This window comes from Bos javanicus, chromosome 9, assembly GCF_032452875.1.
Source record: "Bos javanicus breed banteng chromosome 9, ARS-OSU_banteng_1.0, whole genome shotgun sequence".
Lineage (NCBI taxonomy): Eukaryota > Metazoa > Chordata > Mammalia > Artiodactyla > Bovidae > Bos > Bos javanicus.
This window is the reverse complement of record NC_083876.1, coordinates 33,040,693-33,064,699: the sequence shown is the minus strand read 5'-3', so window position 1 is coordinate 33,064,699 and position 24,007 is coordinate 33,040,693. Positions and strand designations below refer to the sequence as shown.

The following is a 24,007-nucleotide window of genomic DNA, read 5'->3' as shown; positions in this document are numbered from 1 at the left end:
AATTAGCAAATTAATGAATCTGCCTACAGATTTACTGTGATGATTATTTGTTAGCTTAACTAAGAAATTGTTGCCGCTCTTGGTAGAGACCCCTTCTTTCCCCTGATAGCTGCATTTGCTCAGGCAGGTGTGTTGACAACTCCAAGAATTCAGTGGAGGAAAAACAATGTCAGGGTTATACCTCTGCATTTCCCCCCACTTTTTTTTTTTTTTAGAAAAAAATGTTTATTTTTGTCAAATTTATATCTGCACATTGTTCATTTCCTTTTATCCTATTTTTAATTGAAGGGTAATTATACTGTTGTGTTGGTTTCTGCCACACATCAACATGGGTTAGTCATAGTACACATAGTTTCGAGATTCAATCCCACAAGGTTTGTTAAGCAAAAACCTTGGTTTTTTCCCTTTCACCATTTTTTCCCTTCACCAAAAGCAATCACTTTCTACTGTCCTAGTTGATTCTCTTATTGATTGATTTATCACTATGGAAGCTGTGGGTTTAGCTTTCTGTTTTCCTGTCCATAAATATACATATGCATCATTCCATCCTCTCATCAATCAGGTTTAGTTATAAATTTAACTAGATCAAGAGGCAGTGTTTGCACTGTTATGGCTTAGCAAACACTATTTGGAGTTTAGACAATTAATGAACTATGATTACATTTCACCTCCTGCCTGAACAACTCTTGGTTATCACTGGAGTTCTTAAGTACCATTTAAAAATTTTTATTTTTTACTTGCTGTTAAGATCTACCCATTCTTTTCCCTTTACCCTCTCCACAAATTTTCCACCAGTTTACTTTCTTCTCTCCTGCATGAATTCAATTATGTGAATGAAACTCTGAAGCTCTATCATTCGAGATACCATGTGTTTAGTAGCATGTGTTGAGTAGATTCAACCAGATTTAGGAGAGAAAGAGAAGAGTGACGTAACAGCACAAGGAAAGTAGATGGGCACTGGGCATTTGCAGCAGCACAAGCAATTTCAGACAACTGTTGAACAATTTGGGGAGAATCATCGGTTACTTTTGGAGCATGACTTTGAAGTTTTTGTCTGATAAACACAAAAGTGTGGTCTATGCTAAACAGATGGGTCAAAATGCCTGGTGATTCTGAGGTCTGAGTCACAGACGAAATTCTACTCTTTCTTACATGAGTGGAAGTGTGTTCAAAATCAGCAATGTTAGAGAAGGTGTAGCTGAGAGTCAACTTGTGCTTCCTAAAGGAATTCAGCAGTGCTAGTATGTGGGCTTGCCTGGTGGCTCGGTGGTAAAGAATCTGCCTGCCAATATAAGACACGTGGGTTCAATCGCTAGGTCAGGAAGATTCCCTGGCGAAGGAAATAGCAATCCACTTCAGTATTTTTGCCTGGGAAAACCCATGGACAGAGGAGCCTGGGGGCTACAGTCTATGGGGTCACAAAAGAATCAGACACGACTTAGTGACTAAACAACAACAGAAGTGTGAGTGTCTTAAGTGAGGCTCAGAAGATGTAAGTGAAGAAGGGAATGAAAATTTTGCAATAGTGATGTGCCACTAACCACAACTGGCCAGAGAGGTAAACTGAGCAATCAAGTATGACCTGAAAAACTACATACATCCCCAGCCAACAGACCTCATTCCTCTTCTGTTTGTTTACAGCTCAGAGGATAGATTTTGAGGCCAAGGAGGCAGCAGGGAAAAGGGAAATGGGCCTTCCCACATCTTTTCTGTTTAATTCCATTTAGACACACCACTTGACCTTTGCGTTGTATCCCCTTTACCATAAAGAATAATAAAAACACAAGGCTGGAGGCTTCTTTGGGGTCTTTATAGCGAGACTGAAATCCTACATCTCTCATTCTGCTCCCTCCCATCTTGGTTTTCTCCCTTTCAGACTCGCTGGAGATTTAGATCATTTGCATTCAGCGGTCTCTTGAGGGGAATGACCAGGCACAAACGCTGACATTAGAGTGCAGACACAGCACTGAGTTGTGATGGGCCAAAAATAGTCAAAGGGAAGCAAGCCAAATGTGAAGGAAGAGGGCACGAAAGCAACCAGTCATTCTAGGCAGACACCTGAAATGACCATAAATGTTGTTTTAATGCAGAGACTCCAGCCACGATTTGCTGCCTGTTTCAGCTGAAGTGCATTTTGTTCACGTCTCCTACACTTGGTGGGTCTTCCAAGGCCAAACTCATTATGAACTATTAGAATCTTAATGCCCATGAGATTACAAACCCTGGTCCTATTTGTAACAATTCTTCAGAGTGTCCGAGGTGGAAAAAATCTGAGAATGAAAGGCTGTTGAGAAAGAATGTGACAGTGTGTTCATTTTAAAATGGGAAATGAGTTAATGAGTTAAATTTGTTAATGAGTTAATTTTGGTAGAAAAAGACCTTAGGGATATTTCAGGTGGGAACTGGAAGTTACATAAATTGAAATGTAGATTGGAGAGCTTTTTTAGATGACTGTTTCCTCAAATGTTCCATGGTTTTTAAAAAGGGCTCCCAATATTGTTAAAGGAATGGAAACTTACATTTTAACAAAAAAAAAAAAAGAATCTCATCTTTTTATCCTCTTCTCTTCCATTTCCCCTTTGTTAATCAGATAGTTAACTCCTTTAAAAAAAAATTAACTTTTTAACTTTTAAACTATTTATTTTGTATTGGGGTATAACTGATTAGCAAACAATGCTATGATAGTTTCAGGTAAACAGCAAAGGGACTCAGCCATACATAAACATGTATCCATTCTCCCCCAAACTCCTTTCCCATCCAGGCTGTCACATAACATTGAGCAGAGTTCCACGTGCTATACAGTGGGTCCTTGTTGGTTATCCATTTTAAATATAGCAGTGTGTACATGTTCATCCCAAACTCCCTAACTATCCCTTCCCCCCTACTCCTCCCAACCATAATCTCATTTTCAAAGTCTGTGAGTCTGTTGTGTACATAGACATTTGTATCATTTTTTTTTCATTCCACATATAAAGGATGTCATACAATATTTCGCCTTCTCTGTCTGACTTCACTCAGTATGGAACTCTAATTCATTACTTTCTTGAGTGTTGCTTTCTCCAGAACCCCTTTTCTGTGGCAAATCCTATCACCAATATTTTTTTTTTTTTTTGCTGGTTTCCAGTGCATTTGGCAGTGGTGGTATCAGCATATGTCTCCATAGATATGAAAAGTGAGTGTTAGTTGCTCAGTCCTGTCCCACTCTGCAACCCCATAGACTGTAGCCTGCCAGGTTCCTCTCTCCATGGGATTCTCTAGGCAAGAATACCGGATTGGGTAGACATTCCCTTCTCCAGGGGATCTTCCTAACCCAAGGATCGAACCTGGGTCTATCTAGGGCCAATAATTCCAAATACTGCATGAAGTGGAAAAAAAAAATTAATGTGTATCATTTTTCACTGTAGAATCTCTATCCAGGGAATCTAGATAAAGTAAAATGTGAAAAATGTGAAAAATCTCTTTCTTAAGGAGTCCACTATTAACTGGGGTTTGGATCAAGAGGTCTAAGAGATGCTTGGGACAGTGAATCAGTTTCCTTTGGAGGCAATATGGTATGCAGATGTAAGATTTCTGAGCCAGTACACAGGTTCTCCCTTGGAGAGTGGCGATCCAAGGTAGAGCACCACAACCCACCACCAAAGAAGTTGTCAGGGTCCCCTGCTGGGTGCTTCCCCTCATTTAACTCTTACAGCTCCACGGGGAGAGAGACACAAAGTAGCCTCGTTGCCCAAAGGAGTCTGTGTCTCAGAATTCAAGTAAATGGCTTAGGGAGTCTCTGCTAATAAGTTTCAGAGGCACGAAGGGAACTCAAATCCGCCTACATTTCTCTCACGGCGCTATGAAACCGAGACGCTGAGTTGGTCCGCTAGGCTTTTTTCCAGTTCCCAGAAAGATCGTAAGACGTTGTTTCTCCTCCAGGCCCATTATGGTGACTGTAGGTGTATTGTTTAGGATATCCACTCGAGTTTGGGTTTGTAATCTGGGCGGCATGCTTCTCAGCATCCTGTCGCTGTCCCGGGAAGGTGGTGCTAGTTTCTGGGGCTTCTCGGCAGGAGCGGGGATTCCCCGCCAACTAAAGAGGAGGATATATTCTTAACCTCACAGGCCGGGAACCCGCTCCCCACCCTCCCTGCTCCTCCTTCCCTTCCCAGCCCAAACGAAATAATAATTAAAAAAAAAAAACCCCAACAATCGGCGCCTCGGGTGGTGCCTCGGGTGGACAGGGACCGGGAGCACAGGGGCATCCAGGCACCTCGGGAGCGCCCTCTGGCGAGAACAGAGCGCGCGTGCCCCGCCCGGCCCCTCTTCCCCGCCTCCGCTGCGCCCCCGCCCGGCTCTCCCGGTTCACTCTCAGTCTCTCACTCCGAGAGACACAGACGGCAGCTTTCCGAGCGAGCCGGGGAACTGGCTGAGGCGGCGCCAGCACCACTGTCGCCGCTCGCCCCGAGCCGACCTGGGCACCGGGAGAAAAGGCGAGGCCGGAGCCCCATCCTCTCTCTCCGCGGGGATCTCCTGAGCTGACCGGCCGCTCGGCGCCCCCGCGCGACACCCTCCACGGCCACTTCGCGGGGCGTGCCGCGACTTGGGGGACGCAGCTGGGGAAGCGCCGGGGCGGGAGGCGGCGGCGGCGGCAGAGCGAGGGTGCGCGCCCTAGGACTGGAGAGGAGTGAGCCGCGGGCTGGGCGGCGGCGGCGGCGGCGGCGGCCGTAGCCGCGGGGGCGTCCCCCGCCTCGCTGGTTGGCCGGCAGCACCGCCTCCCCGGGCCGCGGTCGCCCGGCCGGGTCCTCCGCGCGTTCCCGGGCCCGGAGCCGGCGCGCGATGCGCCCGGCCGCGTTCTGATCGCCGCCGCGCCGCCGCCTCCGCCGCGATGATCCCCCCCGAGCCGCAGCCGCACCAGCCGCCGCCGCCGGCCCCGCCGAACCATGTGGTGACCACCATCGAGAACCTGCCGGCCGAGGGCAGCGGCGGCGGAAGCCTGTCCGCCTCCTCCCGGGCCGGCGTGCGCCAGAGGATCCGCAAAGTGCTGAACAGGTGAGCGGCGGCGGGGGCGCCGGGCAGGGGACCCCCTCCCGTCTCCCGGGCGGCCCCGAGGCCCTTTGGGACGGACGGAGTCGCGGCGGGGAGACGGGGGAGGGCGGACGACGACGCGCCCGGCGCTGGCAGCGAGGCCGCGCGGCAGCTTTGTCCCGGAGCTGGGAGCCGCGGAGCGCCCGGGCGCCGGCTGGTCCGAGGCGGGAGTTCGGGGAGAGGCGGGGTTGTGCCTGCCGGGTTGCGGTTGTCCGCGCTCACACCCTCGCACACGCGTGTCGCCTCAATTCTCTTTGCCACACGGGCCCCAGCTTTGCGCTCCGGGGCAGAGAGAGGAGCCGGGGGTGGCCGGGAAGGCGCGGGGCTGCGGGGATGGCGTGGAAGTCGCCGGCCTCGCGTCCGCCGGGAGGTCTCGCACCCCCTGGCTGGGAGATGGGGTCACGGCGGCAGCAGCCCCCGTGGGCGGTCGAGGGGACCCACTTCTGCCGCCCAGTGCTCCAGTTGCTGCTCTGACTCTTCCTGGCCCGGAGCGGGGAAGGGGAGATTAGAGGCCTGGGTCAGACCCAGGCAAAGTGCACAAATGTTGCGGGAAAGGGGTGAGGAAGGAGGCTCCGAGTGTTGCAAACCCAGAGGAAGCGAACGCTGGCGGCCGGCTCCAGTGCTGGAATCTGCGCAGTGGATGGAGCAAGGATGAGGCGTTCAGGATGAGAACCCGGGTTGATGTGAAATGGGGCCCCTCTGGCGCCCCTGAGTCGGCTGTGATGCGAAAGGGAGTTTTTCTATTAAAGTAACTTGACACGATTGAAGAACTGACCCTTAAAATTCAAATAGAGGACTGATTTTATATGTTTTTTATTTGGGTACCTGTGTGCCTTCCCATGCATCTGTTGGGAATAACTCAGAAGGTTGCTCTGTTCATACAGGTTTTTGTAGGGCGCTATTGTGGGTAGCTGAGAGTCCCACAAGGGATTCACCTCGAGTCCTTTGGGGCTGGAAGCACTAGGGGGGAACACAAAATATGTACAGAAATAGAAACCTAAAAAGCTCCGTATTTTCCGAGTATCGTGTAATTTAGTTATATGAAATCCCAAACCATTCAAGAATCCCTTGTGAAGACTTAGGGATTAGCTTGTGGGCACTTCTGTGTGTTTCCATTTATTATCAAAGGAGAAGAAATTCACTCTGAAATGAGACAAGAGATGGTGATAGAAACTCAAGTCTTTACTTTCCTCTGATTGGTAGCTTAGGATAACACCTTTCAAAATACTGCATTTAAAAGATAATGAGCAGAATAAATCAAGAAGATGCTGGCTCAGTACATATTAGGCGGGCTTCCTAGTTTTTATGAATATCTGTGATTTTTTTTTGAATCATAAATGCCTTGGCATTGGATGTTTAAAATTTTATGCAGAATATGTTAATTATTAATTTCCCTCATCAAACTGGGGAAAAAACTTGGTGCTACAGTTCATTTATCTTTGCTTGATTATAAGTTATTATTGATTCTGTGCAGGTTATTTCATGGTATTTCATGAATCTTAGAGTCCAGAATAACAAGATCACTGAGGCAGGACCTGAGGGGACCTGGTGTGTCATCATTCCTCTGCCGCTGACTTGCCATGTGGCTTGGGGCAGAGCTGTTTATCTTGGTCCCTGGTTTTGTCACTTATAAAATGTGTTTTATACTTGTCTTACCTCTCTTATCATAGTTTTGAGAAATAGATGGGGTAATACAGAAGAAAAGACTTGGGAAAGTATAAAGCTTTACATGAATTCGTTGTTCAGCAGAATTCTGTTATCTAAGGGAGGGTGGTGGGAACATCGTAAGCAAGTGAATTGAAGTCATGGGACATTGTGGGGGAAATGTGTTTTATTAGCTTTCAGTGATCTATGACATGAGTTTTATAGAGGAGGAACTTAGACTGAAAGGTTGAGTCCGTGACATTCCGTGGCTCGTACATCTGTGAATGGAACCCTAGGATTATAGCCTCTAGACTTCAACTGTAACATTTGGTTGTCTTTCAAAGTTTTGCAAAATTTTCCGTGTACTATTTGGCATTAAATAATGGTCTTTCCTTATCCTTAAAGGATAAGAAAATGTTTCTTTTGAGAAGGAGTGCCTTTGGTAAGGAGACTAAAAAAAAAAAATCAGTATAGGTATAAAAATCTTGGTGGATTAATTTCATTAGCATGCTGATGGGCCTGACTTTTGCCCCATGGTTATGGCAACAGGAGACAGCACTAGTTGTAACTGCTGAATGGTTGAGCTCTAAATAAAAGAGCATGGAGTGGGGAGTGGAATTTTTGAGATTCTATGCCAGCACTTCAGTATGGCTCCCCTCTAGTTTGAATCCTCGAGGTGTGTTGGACTAATCCAGTAATGGCTTTAAGGCTGGCCCATGGGGTGCCATATCACAAGTATCCTTTTATTTTTCTATAAGCTAAAGATCACTTTCCCCTCCTTTTTCTTCTTCTTTTCCTCTTCTTCTTTCCTTAATATTTGTATTTCCTTCACTTGTCTTGCCCTATCAACTAATTGTCTTCTGGACTTTGTTTCCTTTCATCTAACCCTGGCCTGCAGCAGCTTAGCTGCTAGAAGAAAGTGAGGCTGCAAATCTGGAAGCTTGGAGCCAATATGAAAAATATCCCTCTAACTTCTGGCATGGAGATGTACTGCTGGCAGCGTTCTATTGCTGTGAGCTGGCCAGTTGAGTGTCTTCAGTGACTGAGAGGGGCATGGCACCCTGTTACTCTCTCTGAGCATCCCATTGGGCCAGAGAGGTGGTGCCGAGAGACTGAGGATGATGTTCTAGGATGAGGAAGGTCAAAGTGTGAGCATCGCAAGCCTGGTGAACTGGCTGCCACTGGTCACAGCCTGTAATAATAGCTACCTGCCAACCCAGAGGAGGAAATGCAAACACATATGTTACCTATATCCTGTCTACCTAGGGACAGGTAAAGAGAGAAGTACCAATTAATAATTAAAGGTACTTGCTCTCAAGAATCTTAGAAGGAAAATGCAGTGTTACCTTAATGCAATCTGCCTTGCATTGTCCTGCACCATTTTATCTTCACAGTGTAGCTCCAAATCCTTTTCCCCTTTCATTAAAGGCTCGTAGAGTTGGATTGTTACCTTTCATATATGACAAATGGGTGGCTTTACTGATTGACTGCTGTGCTGTGTTGTGCTTAATTGCTGAGTCATGTCTGACTCTTTGTGACCCCATGGACTGTAGCCTGCCAGGCTCCTCTGTCCATGGAATTCTCCAGGCAAGAATACTGGGGTGGGTTGCCATACCCTCCTCCAGGGGATTTCCCAAGCCAGGGATCAAACCCAGGTATCCCCCATTGCAGGCGGATTCTTTACCATCTGAGCCACCAGAGAAGCCCCCACTGGTTGACTACTCCCTGTGAAACATTAGAGTAGAATATAATAGTATCCATGATTTTGGTGAAAGAGGAGGTGCTAGATAATTTTTTTAAACCAATTAATGGGATATGTCACGTGCTTCTCCTCTGTCCTAATAAAAATTGCTTCTGTCAGTGCAAAAAATACCAAATGATTTAGATGCTGATATAATTGTTACTTCTTTAATTCCCAAAGACTTAGAATAATATCTTGGTTCAAAGAAGAAAAAAATTATGGCAAACTCCTCTTCACTTGTTTCCTGACTGTGGAATAACATTTATTACCCTGCTACAGGCAAGCAAGGTATGACAAAAAAGAAAGTACTTGAAGGGCAACAATTGATGACCCTCACACAGAAACTGTTGATACTAGTAGATTTCTTAGAAACATAAGAGTAGATACTGACCTATGTAGTATCTGAAGATTTTCTCCTCTAAAATTATTTCTTAATAAAATGTTTGTGAAAAATGAGTGATGGCTTGTTTTATGTTTTGCATGTGTGTGGTTTTATCTTTCCCCACTTGAATATTATTTTCAGATCTTAATAATAATCACCATGACTTTCCAGTTTTGACCCATTTTCTCTCCAATAAGAGATGAATTGGGTTGTCTCAAGGGGGTTCCTGCCTTTTTGAGTCTTGTGGTGGGGATGTTTAATCATTAGAATGGAATCGTGAGTGTGACTCTGGGTTATCCATTCATCTGATTTAAAACTAACTTAACTGGTTTCTAAGTTACATTTTGATACATTTCATTAATTTTCAAATATGTGAAACTTTTCTGAATTATGAAGAGCATTAAAGGATACGTGCAAGAGTTGCTAGCAAGCCTACATAGAATTGACATCCACATGGGGAGTTACCGTATGTGATGGAACAGTATGTATATATAGCTTTTCCGGGTTATTAAATAAAGTGGAGAGAACATGGTGAACCAACGGAGTGCCTGCCAAGAACAGGGTTATGCTTGTCCTGTTAAGTACAGTTGATGAAGACATCTATTATCTCTTAGGTGATCCTTATTTATCAAATGGTTTTTGTTAAAAAATTGATAGAGAGGTTCCTCCTCAAGCTGCAGAATGAAAGGGGAAGACCAACCAGTAATGAGGATAATTGATACAAAGTATTCCAAGTGGAACAGGATGGTGTGATTAAAAACAGACATTTCTGAGATCAGTAGTAAACACAAGATGTCTGAAGGACACATTTATTTTTAACTAAAGGACAATATTATAAAAATAAAGGATCAGTGTATTTTTTTTTTGCACAGAGCTTGGAAAAATGAATGTTCATATTAGAGGAATTTTGGTTTACCCTGGATGAAGACGGTGCATTTCCAAGGAAGTAATGTGGAAGGAAATGGACCTATCTTCATGTAATTTTTCTGTGACCTTTTACTCAAGATCTTTCAGTGTCACAGGAATATAATGAGACGTCCGTTTTTACTGTACACTGCTATAGATGTAGATGATATAGCAAATTGACTCGACTGCCCATATAGTTCTAAGTTACTTAATGCAAAAGCTTATTTGGCTTAATTGTGGCTTTATTTAATTAATGGCTTATTTAATTGCCATTTCTCATAAAAGCAGCATGCAGCATGCAGAAGTACTACCACCAAGTTTTAGTTTAGCTTTCTCATTCGAGTTCAGGCCAGTGAGCATTCACTGTACCTTGTTCAAGCACATTAATTCTTGATTATGTTTCTAAAAATGTATACTTAGGAAGTCAAACTCCAATAAACACCTGGAAAAATACCCCATACTATTTGGTGTATTTCTTGACTATGGCTTAAGCATCTATAAGTACACACTCGTTTATGTCAAGGGCCAAAACCACTTGACATAAAATTGACCATCTTAACCACTTTTAAGTGTACAGTACAGCAGTCCTAGCTGATGGGTATTATTGTGCAGCTGATCTCTAGAATTTTTTCTCCTTGCAAAACTGAAAATCTGCATCTGTTAAACAATAGCTCCTCTTTTCCCTTCCCCACTGACCCTGGCAACCGCCATTCTACTTTCTGTTTCTAAGAGTTTGGTTGTTTTATTGATAGATACCTCATATAAATGGAATCATGCAGTGTTTGTATTTTGTGACTGGCTTATTTTATTTAGCATAATGGTCTCAAGGTTCATCCACATTATCACAAGAGGCAGGATTTCCTAAGGCTAAATAATGTCTATGTATCTATCTCTATATTTGTCTATATCACACTTTTTAAATTCACTTGTTGAGGGACATTTAGGTTGCTTCTATTCTTGGCTGTTGTGAATAAAGCTGCTGTGAAAACGAATGTGCAAATGTCTCCTCAAAATCCTTTTTTCAAGAACTTAGGCTATATACCCAGGAGTTGAATTGCTAAATTTCTGTTTTTATTTTTTTAACATTTTGAGAAACCTCCATACCATTTTGCATTTTCCAGTGTCTGCACATCCTGCCAACACTGTGTGTGTGTTTGTTTTTGATAGTGGCCATCCTCATGGGTGTGAAGTGATACCTCACTGTGTTTTGATTTTCCATAATAATCACTGATGTTGAGCTTCTTTTCATGAACTTGTTGGCTATTTGTGTATCTTTGAAGAAATATCTGTTCAGGTTGTTGTTCATGTTGCCAAGTCATGTCCAACTCTTTGTGACCCCAGGGACTGCCCCGCACCAGGCTTCCCTGTCCCTCACTATATCCTAGAGTTTGCCCAAGTTCATGTCCATTGAATCGATGATGCCATCCAAGCATCTCATTCTTCATCACCCTCTTCTGTGTCTGCCTTCAGTCTTACTCAGCATCAAGGTCTTCTCCAATGAGTCAGCCGTTCGCATCAGGTGGACAAAATATTAGATCTTCACCTTCGGCATCAATCCTTCCAAAGAGTATTGGGGCTGATTTCTTTTAAGATTGACTAGTTTGAGCTCCTTGCTTTCCAAGGGACTCTCAAGGGTCTTCTCCAGCATCACAATTCAAAAGCATCAATTCTTCGACGCTCTGCCTTCTTCAGCTCTCACATCCACACATGACTACTGGAAAAACCATAACCTTGACTATATGGACCTTTGTCAGCCAAGTGATATTTTTGCTTTTTAGCACACTGTCTGCGTTTGTCATAATGTCTATTCAAGTACTTTGCTCATTTTTAAATTGGATTTTGTTGTTGCTGTTGAGTTGTAGGACTTCTTTATATATTCTGGATATTAGTTAGTTCGTTAGTTCAGTCTCTCAGTCATATCCGACTCTTTGCGACCCCATGAATCGCAGCACGCCAGGCCTCCCAACTCCCGGAGTTCACTCAAACCCACGTCCATCGAATCAGTGATGCCATCCAGCCATCTCATCCTCTGTCGTCCCCTTTTCCTCCTGCCCCCAATCCCTCCCAGCATCAGAGTCTTTTCCAGTCTCTTCTCCATCAACTCTTCGCATGAGGTGGCCAAAGTACTGGAGTTTTAGCGTTAGCGTCATTCATTAACCCATTATCAAATATATGATTTGCAAATATTTTCTTCCATTCCATTCATTGCCTTCTCACTCTGTTAATTATATGTACATTTATTTGTCCTTAATCACTTGCTGTGTGTTGAGGCATTTTCTGGGGGACACATACATAGCAAAACATTATTCTTAGCTTGAAGGACCTCAAAATCTAACTGGGAAACTTGGCATAGGTACTGCTGTTGAGAGTGAATGATTGTAATCTGTAATCTGAATTTTTATGTTTAATGCTTAATTGTATGCTTCCAAATGTCTAGATGCTAGAATCATAGAAATAAGTTGTCCTGTATGTGATCCATATTGAACTTACTCTGTTTTATACAGGTACTAGCTGAATGCACAAAAGTTGAGAAGAAATTTCCCAGGAAATGGCAAGTGAAACACTAAAATCAGTGTCTTAGAAAATGTTTTCTTTGAAAAATAACATGTCTCAATCAGTGGCCACATGAACGTGATTTAAATATACTATTACTAAAATTTTAAAAATACTGTTTTCTATTGTATTTAAATTTTGAACACTATCTCAGGAAAATTTACCTTTGTAACTGTGATGATTAAAAAGTACCTTACATACCATTTTGCAAGTTCTGATATTATGAACCATCAATTCCTGCCATTTTAAACAAATTAATTAAGGAAACTTAGTACAGCTGAAAATGCATTTAAAGGAGGTTAAAAGCCAAATCATGCTAATTATATTCAGATTTAAGAGTGGTAGGGCTCCAATTCCTAATAATTCCTGGCTTAGAGTTAGTATAAGGTTCTGATCCATTGTGTAAACAAATGCTTCATTGCATTCTCTTTTTTCTCATCCATCCCTTCATTCATTTAATCAGTCAGTCATTTATTTAATGAGTCTCTATTAACTGCTTACTATATATTGAGTACTGCTGGATCACAGTGATGAACCCGACAGGTGTGGACTGAAGTGGGCTCCTGAGTGCATTGCTCTAGTTTCTGTTATTACCCTTCCAATATTATCCATCAAGTGGACAATTCAAGTAAAGTGGAAATAAAGACAACATACATCTTTTCTAAAAATGATTAGATTTTTCAAGCTGATCTAACAGAGATTGTTTTTCAAAAGTCCCATAATTTAGCTGTTTTTCCTGTAGGAAAACTACTCAAAAGGGAGACTGAACCCATAATAAAATTACTTGAAGTATACAAAGAGTCAGAGGCAGATCTTTCTTGATGAATACAATAAAATTTGTTTCACTTACGACTTAAAAGAGAAAAAAAAGACAGGAAAAAAAAAAAAAAAAGACAGGCCTTAATGTTCATCTACTTTCAAAGTGTTAGAAGGAAAAGGAGAAGAGACTTGGATCTCATCCTGCCATTTCAGGGCAAACCTATCCAGGTCATTGCCATTATAACACAAGAAAATAGAGTTTCCTAGAAATAATAACATTCTGACAGTGCATACACAGCTTTGAGGGAGCTTGGGCACATGTTCGTGCATTGTAAGGTAAGAGAAAGGTAAAATATGACAAAAACATGAGGATGAGTTGGAAGTACTAGATTGCTTTACTATAGAATTTGGTGTAATCTATGAGAGTGTTAATGAGCATGTAGATAGTGGCTCAAGTTCTTAAATTTTTACATTATAAAGCATACATTTTATATTATGAAATTTTACATGTTATTCTCAAAATCATCTTTTTTATAGATATGGAAACCAATCTTTATGGTCATGCAACTAAGTGCTTTTACAAGACTACAGAGAAAGGAGAGAGTAGGCTGGAGACAGGGCAGGAGGCTTCAGGCTTGACATTTGTCTTGGCATGGAAAGATGGTGTCTAAGGTTGGGGGGATATAACAAAATATCATAGACTGGGTAGTTTAAACACAGACGTTTATTTCTTACAGTTCTTGGAGGCTGAAATGTCTGAGATCAAAGTGCTGGCATATTGTGTGTCTGGTGAGGGCCTTCTTGACTTGCAGACAGCTGTCTTCTTGTATCCACATATGGTGGAGGGGGAGAGAGAGAGAAAAGGAGAGAGAGATCCTTTCTCTTATAAGGATGCTAATTTCATCATGGGGACTTCACCCTCGTGACCTCATCTAAATCTGATTACCTCCTGAAGGTTCTATCTCCAAATACCATCATACCAGGGAGTTGAGCTTTAACACCTAAATTTTGGGGGAACAGAAGGCAATGGCACCCCACTCCAGTACTCTTGCCTGGAAAATCCCATGGACGGGGGAGCCTGGTAGGCTGCAGTCCATGGGGTCGCTGGGAGTCCGACATGACTGAGTGACTTCACTTTCACTTTTCACTTTCATGCATTGGAGAGGGAAATGGCAACCCACTCCGGTGTTCTTGCCTGGAGAATCCCAGGGACGGGGGAGCCTGGTGGGCTGCCGTCTATGGGGTCACACAGAGTCGGACACGACTGAAGCGACTTAGGAGGACTTAGGAGGAGGAGGAAACATTTGATCATAGCAGATGGGTAAGATAGGAACTTGTGCAAGAAGGGAGTTGATAGAAAGGATGAACCAAATAGAGAGTAAAGAGGTTGGAGGAGGATTAAGTGTTCAGTTTGACAATATTATGTATAGGTAAAAAGGCAGTAAAGTAAGTCTAGAATTGTAGGATGGAGTCAGACAATGGAAATCTTTATACACTTCTATAGGAGTTAGCCTTCATTTTCTCGATTCTTGAATAGAGAAAGGACTTAATCCAATATGTGCCTGAATATGATATTCGCCTGAATATGATATTCTGGGTAAAATCTGTAGGATAGAGGGACAGGGGATGGGCTAGGGTTTGGGGGATCAGTTAGGTGTCTACCGTAGCCATTTGGAGAAGTGGAGATAGCAGTCTAAATGGGATGGAGACAGAAGTGCTGTGATTTGAAGTGTGGACCAGGGTCACACTTCAGAGAGGAAAATTAGATCAGATTATTCTTGCGAAAGTACTCAACAGTGCCTGCAACATAGTGAGTGTTTAATACTTGTTTGTTGAAAGGTTATAAAGTTGCTACAAGGAAAGCATCTGCTCACTAGGGCAGAAGAGACCTAGTGTTACCCTGAACTAGAGAATCAGCGTGAGGGCCACAGCCAGCTACTCAGAGTGTGGTCTGTGGACCTGTGCTGATTCACAGACTGTGTAACCAGACTGTGTAATCTGTGTAACCAAATGAGGACACAGATCAGGAGTATGCATTTTGAAATATCTATAGCAGCTTGACAGATTACTTTTATGTCTTTTCTTCTAATATTAAAATACTGAGTCATGTATTTTCATTTTTTTATTTTTGCCATTTTATTTTTCTACCAGTCGATTTTTTGAACTGCACTTCCCAAAAGAATTGTCTTCAGTGAATTGAAAAAAGGAACCGATATTCTGTAGTAGGTCATTTGAGAAGCACTGGTTCCAGCCCAGTTTCCAAGAGGGAGCAACATCGAGTCTGGATTCTGGAAGTACGTCTGATCGTGGGGCAGGATAGCATCTTAGGGTGATGCTTGTCATGGCCCTGGAAATCTGTGTATCCCAGTTGGTGAGGAGGAGGCAGCAGGTTGGGTCTGAGAATAGTTGCATCAAGTATCAAGGACTCCACCCAATCGCCTAAAAGGGACCCCCTGGAATGGGGAAACTATTTAAAGATGAGAAGGGGTACAGCGCAGCACCCCAATTCTGTGAAATAGGCTACAAGTGGACAGTGCTACTTTTCAGGGACTCTGAAGTTAAAGAGAGCAGGTTCTAGGTCTGAGTGTCAGAAAGGAGGGTCAGGGTTACACGGGGCCTCAGCACGAGTGACAGGACCACTGGTGTGGCTCTGCTGCAGGCTCCGAGGGGCACAGAGTAGGAACAGAGAGAACCTCGGGGGCCAGACAAGCACAGCGTCAGCTGGTGGTGCCAATGGAAGTCTGGATGGCATGGTTTGGGGAGGGATTGTGAGGTGGAGGTTTCTAAACAGAACTTTTGAGGAGCTCTGCTCTGACTAGGAGCCGAGTAAATGAAGAGTCTATTCATAGCAGACATCATGCAAAAGGTCTGTGTGCTGATGATATGATACAGTGGAGAGGGAAACATGGAGGAAGGAGGGGGATGGAGGAAGGAGGAAGGCTTGGGAGGACTGAGATGGTAGGAGCCAAGGTGCGGGGCAGGGGGTAGGCTTGGAGAAGCCAGGACACAGAGAGGAGAGGGAGAGCATGGGTGTCAGTGAAGATATTTGGGTGGATTTGGTGGTGAGAATAAAAGCTGATTCCTGTCTTGTGGCTTTTCTTTGTTGTTGTTTTAGTTGATTAGTTTATTTTTATTTGAAGGATAATTGGTTTTCAATGCTGGTTTGATTTCTGCCATCCATCAGCATGAATTAGCCATAGGTGTACCTATGTCTCCTCCCTCTTGAACCTCCCTTCCACCTCCCATCCTTTCCCAGCCCTCTAGGTTGTTACAGCGCCCCAGTTTGGGTTTCCTGAGTCATACAGCAAATTTCCATGGGCTCTCTATGGAGGCTTTTCTTTTTCTGTGAACTCCAAGCTCACCGTATCAATTCAGACTGAAGGTGCTGGATGGTGAGGAAGGGTATAGGGCGTTTGTACAGAGGCAAGTGGGAAGCAGTCATTTCGGAGAGTCAGAAAGGAGACATAGAAGAGACGCAGAGTAGGATCTAAGGCTTTATGTGCGTATTTAACATCTGTGGTGGGGAAGGGGTGAGGAGTGTGATGGATGGGAAGAACCTACTGATGTTTAGAGTGTGTCTTGGAAAGGGTTAACTCGGAAACAAACACAGGTACCTCCGGAGGAACCATCACTCTGAGAGGCGTGATCAGACAGCAGGACAGATGCCTGGGCCCTGGTGACATGCAGCTATGAAGAAGTCAGGGTATTAGTGCAGGGCATATTTAGGGGAGCTGGGGAAGATTGGGGGCTCGTTTATATTTGGGAGTGGGGTGTGAGAGAGAGAGAAGAGGGGGTTAAACATCCCTTGGAGATTTTGTGGGCCCCTGGAGTGATGACATCCCCTTCAGAATGTGAAATGTCAGATGTTCTGTCCCAGGGAACTGACCTTCGTGGGTTTTTTTTTTTTTTTTTTCCGGTGGAGGGGGGGTGGCCTCAAAATTCTCATTTGTAAACTGGTTAAAGTCATCCCAGCCCTCCATTTCCCATTGCATTTGGGGAAGTTTTAAATGAAATAACATCTGGGAGAGGGCTGGGAAAGCTGCCAAGCACTATGCATCTGTTATCTTGGTCACAAAATTGGATGGGGAACCTGGCTTCTCGTGGCCTCACGTGGTCCCAGCCTGGGATGAATGCTGATGGGCGCCCTCCCGCACGTGGAGGACTTGGAGATACAGGCGCTGCTGGCTCCGGAGTTTTTCCTCCCGAGCCTGGTCGAGAGTCTGAAGTAGAACCCGCCCATCCATGAATGAGGCAAAATCTGTTTACTTCAATGTATTCCTTTTTTTTGAAAGCTAGATAGATTTAAAACACTTTTGGCTTTATTTTAAGAAAAGTTCTTCTAGGGGAAGACTGACTTGGCAGAAGGCATCTGTCCTGACATCTGATCGCGCCTCTCAGAGTGGTGGTTCCTTCGGAGGTACCTGTGTTTGTTAAGGAGAGTCTTGACAGGCTTCAGGAAAGGGTTAGTGCCTCTTGAACCAGGGAGATTTCACAATGAGCGTGCGCCTAAAAGGCTCCATAGAGCTCGGCAGTGGGACGGACAGAGCGGCTCAGAGGGAAGGGACAGAGCAGCTTTAATGTGCTAATGAGGGGAAGCCCAGATGCCCGCAGATCAGAGGAGCTCTTTGTGACACGCGGATGGCTGGAGGCTCTGTCCTTATCTGGATCCTGCCGCAGGCAGGAGAAACACTGCCCTCACACAGGGGCCCTTTCCTCCAGAGATAGCCTTCCACGCGGCTCCCAAGGGACTGGGTGCTGAGGGGCTGCGGAAGGTCCCAGGGTGAGGTGAGGGATTGAAAGCAGGGAGGCTGGGGGTGGGGGACGCGTAAGTGGGGAGGGTGGAGAATGGGAAGAGGGAGCACTGTCTTGCAGGGTGTGTGGAGTCAGAAAATTAGGAAAGACCTTTGTGTTAGTCGCTCAGCCATGTCTGACTCTTTGCAACCCAGTGGACTGTAACCTGCCAAGCTCCTCTGTCTGTGGGGATTCTCCAGGCAAGAATACTGGAGTGGGTTGCCATTCCCTTCTCCAGAGGATCTTGCTGACCTAGAGATCGAACTGCATTACAGGTGGATTCTTTATCATCTGAGCCACCAGGGAAGCCAGGAACGACCTTTACAGCATCACAGAATGAACTGTTGTCCCTCCAGTGCTGCTGGGCTTGATGAGTGGCAACATTCAGGCCAGTCTAGAAGGTGGTGATCTGTCCTTGAAAATAGTGCAGGTCAGTTTTCATCTAGTTATGGAATAAGTCTGAAACACCACACAACCTAAGAAAATCCAAACTACCATCAGCCAGTGAGTGCTGGGATGAATTTCACATTCTGCTTATTCCATTCAGTGATGGCCAGTGGGGAAGGGTCAGGAGTAGGATCAGGGACCTTGTCCTAAAGCTGAGTTTGCATAGGAGGACATAGTATTTACAAAGATCATGTGTTTACTTGTACTGACCCATCTACTGATGGAGAGATCGGGTAGCCAAAGCACACCTAGGTTTGCTCCTGTTTCTGGAAGATGAGTTCCCAGAGAAGATCAACAAATGAAGCCTTCAGTCCATGGTGCCTTGACCTTCTCTTTTATCTCTCACTTTTCATTTCTGAATCTTTCTGGGAATATGTAAATACTTAAATATAATATCTATTTATATATGTGTGTGTGTTTGTGTTAAGTTGCTTCAGTCACGTCCAACTCTTTGCGATCCCTTGGACTGTAGCCTGCCAGGCTCCTTGTCCATGGGAGTCTCCAGGCAAGAATACTGGAGTGGGTTGCTGTGCCCTCCTCCAGGGGATCTTTCTGACCCAGCCATTGAAGCCTGACTTTCTTTATGTCTCCTGCATTGGCAGGCAGTTTTGTTTTGTTTTGTTTTTTACCACTAGTGCCATGTGAGAATCCCCATCTATTATGTATGTATATATATATATTATTTCCCAAATAATGTGGGATCCCCAGGTGGCTCAGTGGTAAAGAATCCACTTGCCAATGCAGAATACATGGGTTTGATCCCTGGGTTGGTAAGATCCCCTAGAGGAGGAAATGGCAGCCCGCTCCAGTACTCTTGCCTGGGAAAATCCCATGGACAGAGGAGCCTGGCAGGCTACAGTCCATGGGTTGCAAAGAATCAGACATGACTGAGCAACTGAGCACCAAATAATGTATATTTGATATTATTTGTAATGAATCTTTGTCTATTCATTTGTCTGTCTCTTTCCACCTTTCTCTGTTTCTCTCTGACACACACACACACAAATTGATAGAGAATAATTTTCCATTTGGAATAGTTTGTTTCCTTCTTGAAGATAGCCGTCAACTTTCCTTACCATGCTTTTTTTTTTTTTGTCTCAGAGTTGGTTCAAGGAGAATGGTTTATTTTTAATGTGTTGGCTTTTTATTTAGGAACCACACTGAATTGGTATCACTTAAGAAAACAAAAATATTCAGTGTGGAATTACCTATGAGCTAGCTATATCTGAATGTGTGAATACAACTGTGGAACAAGTCAGCACAGAAAGCTTCTGTCTCCCCCTCCCCTCCTTTCCCCGAGCCACATATGGTTTCATTACAACACTTCAGTTCCAAGTGGTGACGAGTCTGGTGACTTGATTTAATTTTTTTTTCTTCTTTTTTTTTAGTTCTTCTTTTCCTTAATGCTTCCTATCTATTTCCTGCTGCTAATGGGGTCCCTGTACTTTGGATTGACCTTCCCCAGTGCAAGCCTGAAGAAGTAGAGTAGTGCTAGTATAGTGTAGTAGAAGTATAGCTGCTGCTGCTGCTGCTGCTAAGTCGCTTCAGTCGTGTCCGACTCTGTGCGACCCCAGAGACGGCAGCCCACCAGGCTCCCCTGTCCCTGGGATTCTCCAGGCAAGAACACTGGAGTGGGTTGCCATTTCCTTCTCCAATGCATGAAAGTGAAAAGTGAAAGTGAAGTCGCTCAGTCGTGTCCGACTCCCAGCGACCCCATGGACTGCAGCCCACCAGGCTCCTCCATCCATGGGATTTTCCAGGCAAGAGTACTGGAGTGGTAGTATAGTATAAGGTGCTTCTTGCACTGGTTTTAGAAAATTGATCATGTACAACTCTAATGCTGATAAGTGGACACATCTGCATCCAGTGTGAAGAGACCATAATTATTATCTGCTTAGCCCCAAAGTGCATTGCAACCTGAGAGTATCCTTTGAAGATGACAGAAGAAAAGCACCATCCAAAGCACTTATAGCAATGGATATCAGACTGCTCCTTTTGGATATCAATTTGTCAGAGACATGAAAGTGTGCAGATGGGAGTGTCTGAGGATAGACTACTGGGCCATGACTGCAGCTGCCTGGGCAGTGTGTTAGTGAATTGAGGTACGACGACAAATACCATTCCCTGTTTCCCCTTGTCACAGCGAGAAGCAGTTCATTGGATTTAGGAACCTCTTCCTTTTTAGTTATTCGTGGAGTAGCAGGTAAAGGAGTCAGAGCCTATAATGTACTCTTTTACTAAAAAATAATTTTCTGCAGTCTGCTATTCTTTACCACATGCTCTTCCAAATGGTGGGGGTGGGGGGTGGGAAGTAAAATACGAGAAGCAAAGACATTTTCAGGTGAAATACAGAAAGAAATGGGGGAGCCGTTCGGAGAGCTAACCTTGCATTTGTAATATTCTCTGCTATTTTAACCATTGACGTAATTAGCTTCATAAAGCATAAAGTATCGATCCCTGTCCCTTCTTAGGGAAATGCTAGCAAGTGAACAAATGAAGAAAAAAGTCCCAGACAGCATGTGACACATGAATGAATCAAAGTAAAAAAAAGTAAAAAAAATTGACTGCTTCATCCCATGTCAAAAATACCAATTTTGGTGAACTATTAAAGCTCTCTGTGGAAATATTTTGAACTTAAGCCATGAATAAAGTAAGGCTGTGAATGGTGTGTTAGAGCCCTGATCCTCAATCTTCAGGTGCTGCTCGGCAGTGCTATGAATGCTTCAGAGTATAGTCCAAAGATGAACTAATATAGAAGCTCAGTCTGTGAGACATTGTAACTCTTCACCCAAAACACAGAGGCACCAATGCATCTGAAAACCTTGACATCGGACCCTTAACCCCCAAGTCTGAGTTGCGTGTCCCATTCCATGTGCTGGCTATTTCCTGTCGTTTCATATTCTATGTTATTTATTTGTCTGAACCCTCCCCATGTGTTGTAGGACCAGAAGGGTGTTCTTTACTCAACATCTTACATAAAACCTGGCATAAAGTAAGTGCTCAGTAAATATTGAGCCCATTGAGTGATGGGCCAAATGGTCTGCTAGAGGACCTTTCAAAACAGAAGTTATTTTCAGCAAATTGATGTCCTCTGATTTTATTTTCTCAAGTAATGTGTGCCATAGTGCCTGGCATAGAGTTGGTACTCAATAAATTTTAGTTTTAGTTTTTTTTAAATTGATCTGTGGAAAGGTAGGGAGTATAGAAAAAGTATAGAAGGGTGATTTGAATGGTGGCAGAGTTAGGAAAACACTAGCTATGCTACATAGGTTCTACTTATACTTTACAACTCAATTCACATTTCTGTCAACTCTCTTTCCTCAAAGTTTTCAATTCTTTCTGCCAAGAAATTTCTTGTGGGATCACCAGTTATAGGAATGCAAATAGAAGTAATTTCAAACTCATTATAGGCAGCAGTGGTTAAGAACAGGGCTCCTACTCCAGTACTCTTGCCTGGAAAATCCCATGGATGGAGGAGCCTGGTGAGCTGCAGTCCATGGGGTCGCTAGGAGTTGGACACGACTGAGCGACTTCACTTTTGCTTTTCACTTTCATGGATTGGAGAAGGACATGGCAGCCCACTCCAGTGTTCTTGCCTGGAGAATCCCAGGGACGGGGAGCCTGGTGGGCTACTGTCTATGGGGTCGCATAGAATCGGACACGACTGAAGCGACTTAGCAGCAGCAGCAGCAGACTACCTACTGTATCACCTGAGTGTTCTGATCTTAGAAACAATTTCTTCTCTTTTTCTAGGTTGTTGTGAGGACTAAAAGACTGTATCTATCACTTAGAATAGCATCTGACGTATAGAGAGTTCTACTCAAAGTTGTATTATTATTATTAGTATCAGTATTAATATCAGCCATCATCACCATCATCATCACTGGCAGGTAAAAATCCCAGGAAAAAATAGGGAAGAAAGAAACTGATTACTAAGAAGACTATGCAAGTAGGGTCCATGTCTGTTCTTTTTAAAGATGTTTCTTTATGTGGACCATTTTTAAAGTCTTTATTGAATTTGTTACAATATTGCTTTAGTTTTATGTTTTTTTGTTCATTTGCTTGGCCTTGAGGCATGTGGGGTCTTAGCTCCCTACCAGGGATCGAACCCACACCCCTTGCATTGCAAGGTGAAGTCTTAACCACTGGACCACCAGGGAAAGTCATCCATCTGGTTTGATTAGTGCTTTTTGCCCAGCTTCCAGCATAGCCCTTGGGCATAATAGTGTTGATAACACTTGTGTAATGAATTAATAGTGTGGTCTTGTGGTGTCTTGAGAAAGCAAAGGTAGGAGAGTTTTATGATAGAATTCCTGCTCAAAGCAAGTGAGGTGAAGGGAGAACACATATTATTCCTGTTCATAAGTATTTTCCTAAACAACTTATAGCAGTTCGAAATTACAGTTAAATTTCTTCTTTGAATACATCATCTTGGGAAAATTAAGCAAGATTAGATTTATATCCTTTGCATGTTGGCTTCAAGGGCATGCCGTGCTAAGTCACTTCAGTTGTGTCCGACTCTGCAACCCTATGAACTGTAGCCCGCCAGGATCCTCTATCCATGGGATTCTCCAGGCAAGAATACTGGAGTGGATTAACATTTCCTTCCACAGGGGATCTTTCCGACCCAGGGATCAAACTGATGTGTCTTACATTTAACCTGCATTGGCAGGCAGGTTCTTTACTACTAGAGCCAGCTGGGAAGCCCCTTCAAGGAAAGCAGTTCTAAGTGTGGTTAAGAGATGCAAACACATATGAGATTAGGGCTCTGCTTGCCAGTGTTTTTTATAATCAGTTATTATTTCAATTAATCAGTTAGATTGCTTCCCTCTTAAGAGCTGAGTTAGTCTTGGGAAAGAATGGAGCACTGCTTAACAGTGGCTTTGGAACATGAGGCATTGGGAGAGAGTGGGAGATTGTAGCGCTAGAGAGCTATAAGCCTACTGGGGTAGAGAACAGCACACAAGTGAGGGAGCCCACCAAGAATCAACTGTGCAGTCTCTGAACTGTATCCCAAACTCCCCACCCGTGGAATCAGAATCAGCTTCACCCAAAGACTTTCAGAGGCATACTGGTCAATAAATGTTTGAGGACATGTCTGTGTGACAGCTGTGAGAATTCTGACAAGTCATTTGACATACACAGTCACTAAATCCCTCTGCAGCTCTTATGATATTTGATTATACATGACAACAAGACCCAAAGGCCTTCTGACACATCAAATGTTGTTTATTTCTAAAGCATATGTGCAGTCTTTCTTCTTTAAGTGTTGGCCCCTCAGAATAAAATTGACAGCTCAGCCGTTTCAGTGGTGGTTCCATGTCCTTCTGTCCTGGGGGCAAAGAGCTCACGCAAAGAGTTTAGAAGTTAAAGAGCCTGTGTACTAGATTAGAATTTCAACCAGGGAATTTTTGGACACCTCAGTATACTTAGATAAACCCTGCAAAGATGAATTTAGGATAACTTGACAAGTTATCTGCACTGGAATAAAATGGACATTAGCATACCTTTTTTTTTTTTTTCTTTCTGAAAACTAGTTGGCTTTTAAACTCCTTTTCCAGAACACACAAATGTGACACTTTGGGAAGCAGGACAGATTCACAGCGTTGCTAACTGTGACAGCCTCTTTTTCCCTCCCTCCAGCCTTTGTTGCATCACTAGGATGTGATGTTTTTGCCGATGTGGAGTGATGGAAACTTCCACTTTATGATATTATC

General features: G+C 43.8%; 1 protein-coding gene across 1 annotated transcript in view; it reads left to right on the top strand.

Annotated features, from left to right (window-relative positions):
• The first annotated feature begins 4,207 nt into the window (after nt 1-4,207).
• SLC35F1 (solute carrier family 35 member F1) overlaps nt 4,208-24,007 on the top strand; it is a 425,018-nt gene continuing 405,218 nt past the window's right edge. The window contains exon 1 of the mRNA XM_061427467.1: nt 4,208-5,031. Within this exon, the coding sequence (XP_061283451.1) occupies nt 4,868-5,031 (164 nt within the window). The 5' untranslated portion in view covers nt 4,208-4,867. The remainder of the gene's footprint in view (nt 5,032-24,007) is intronic.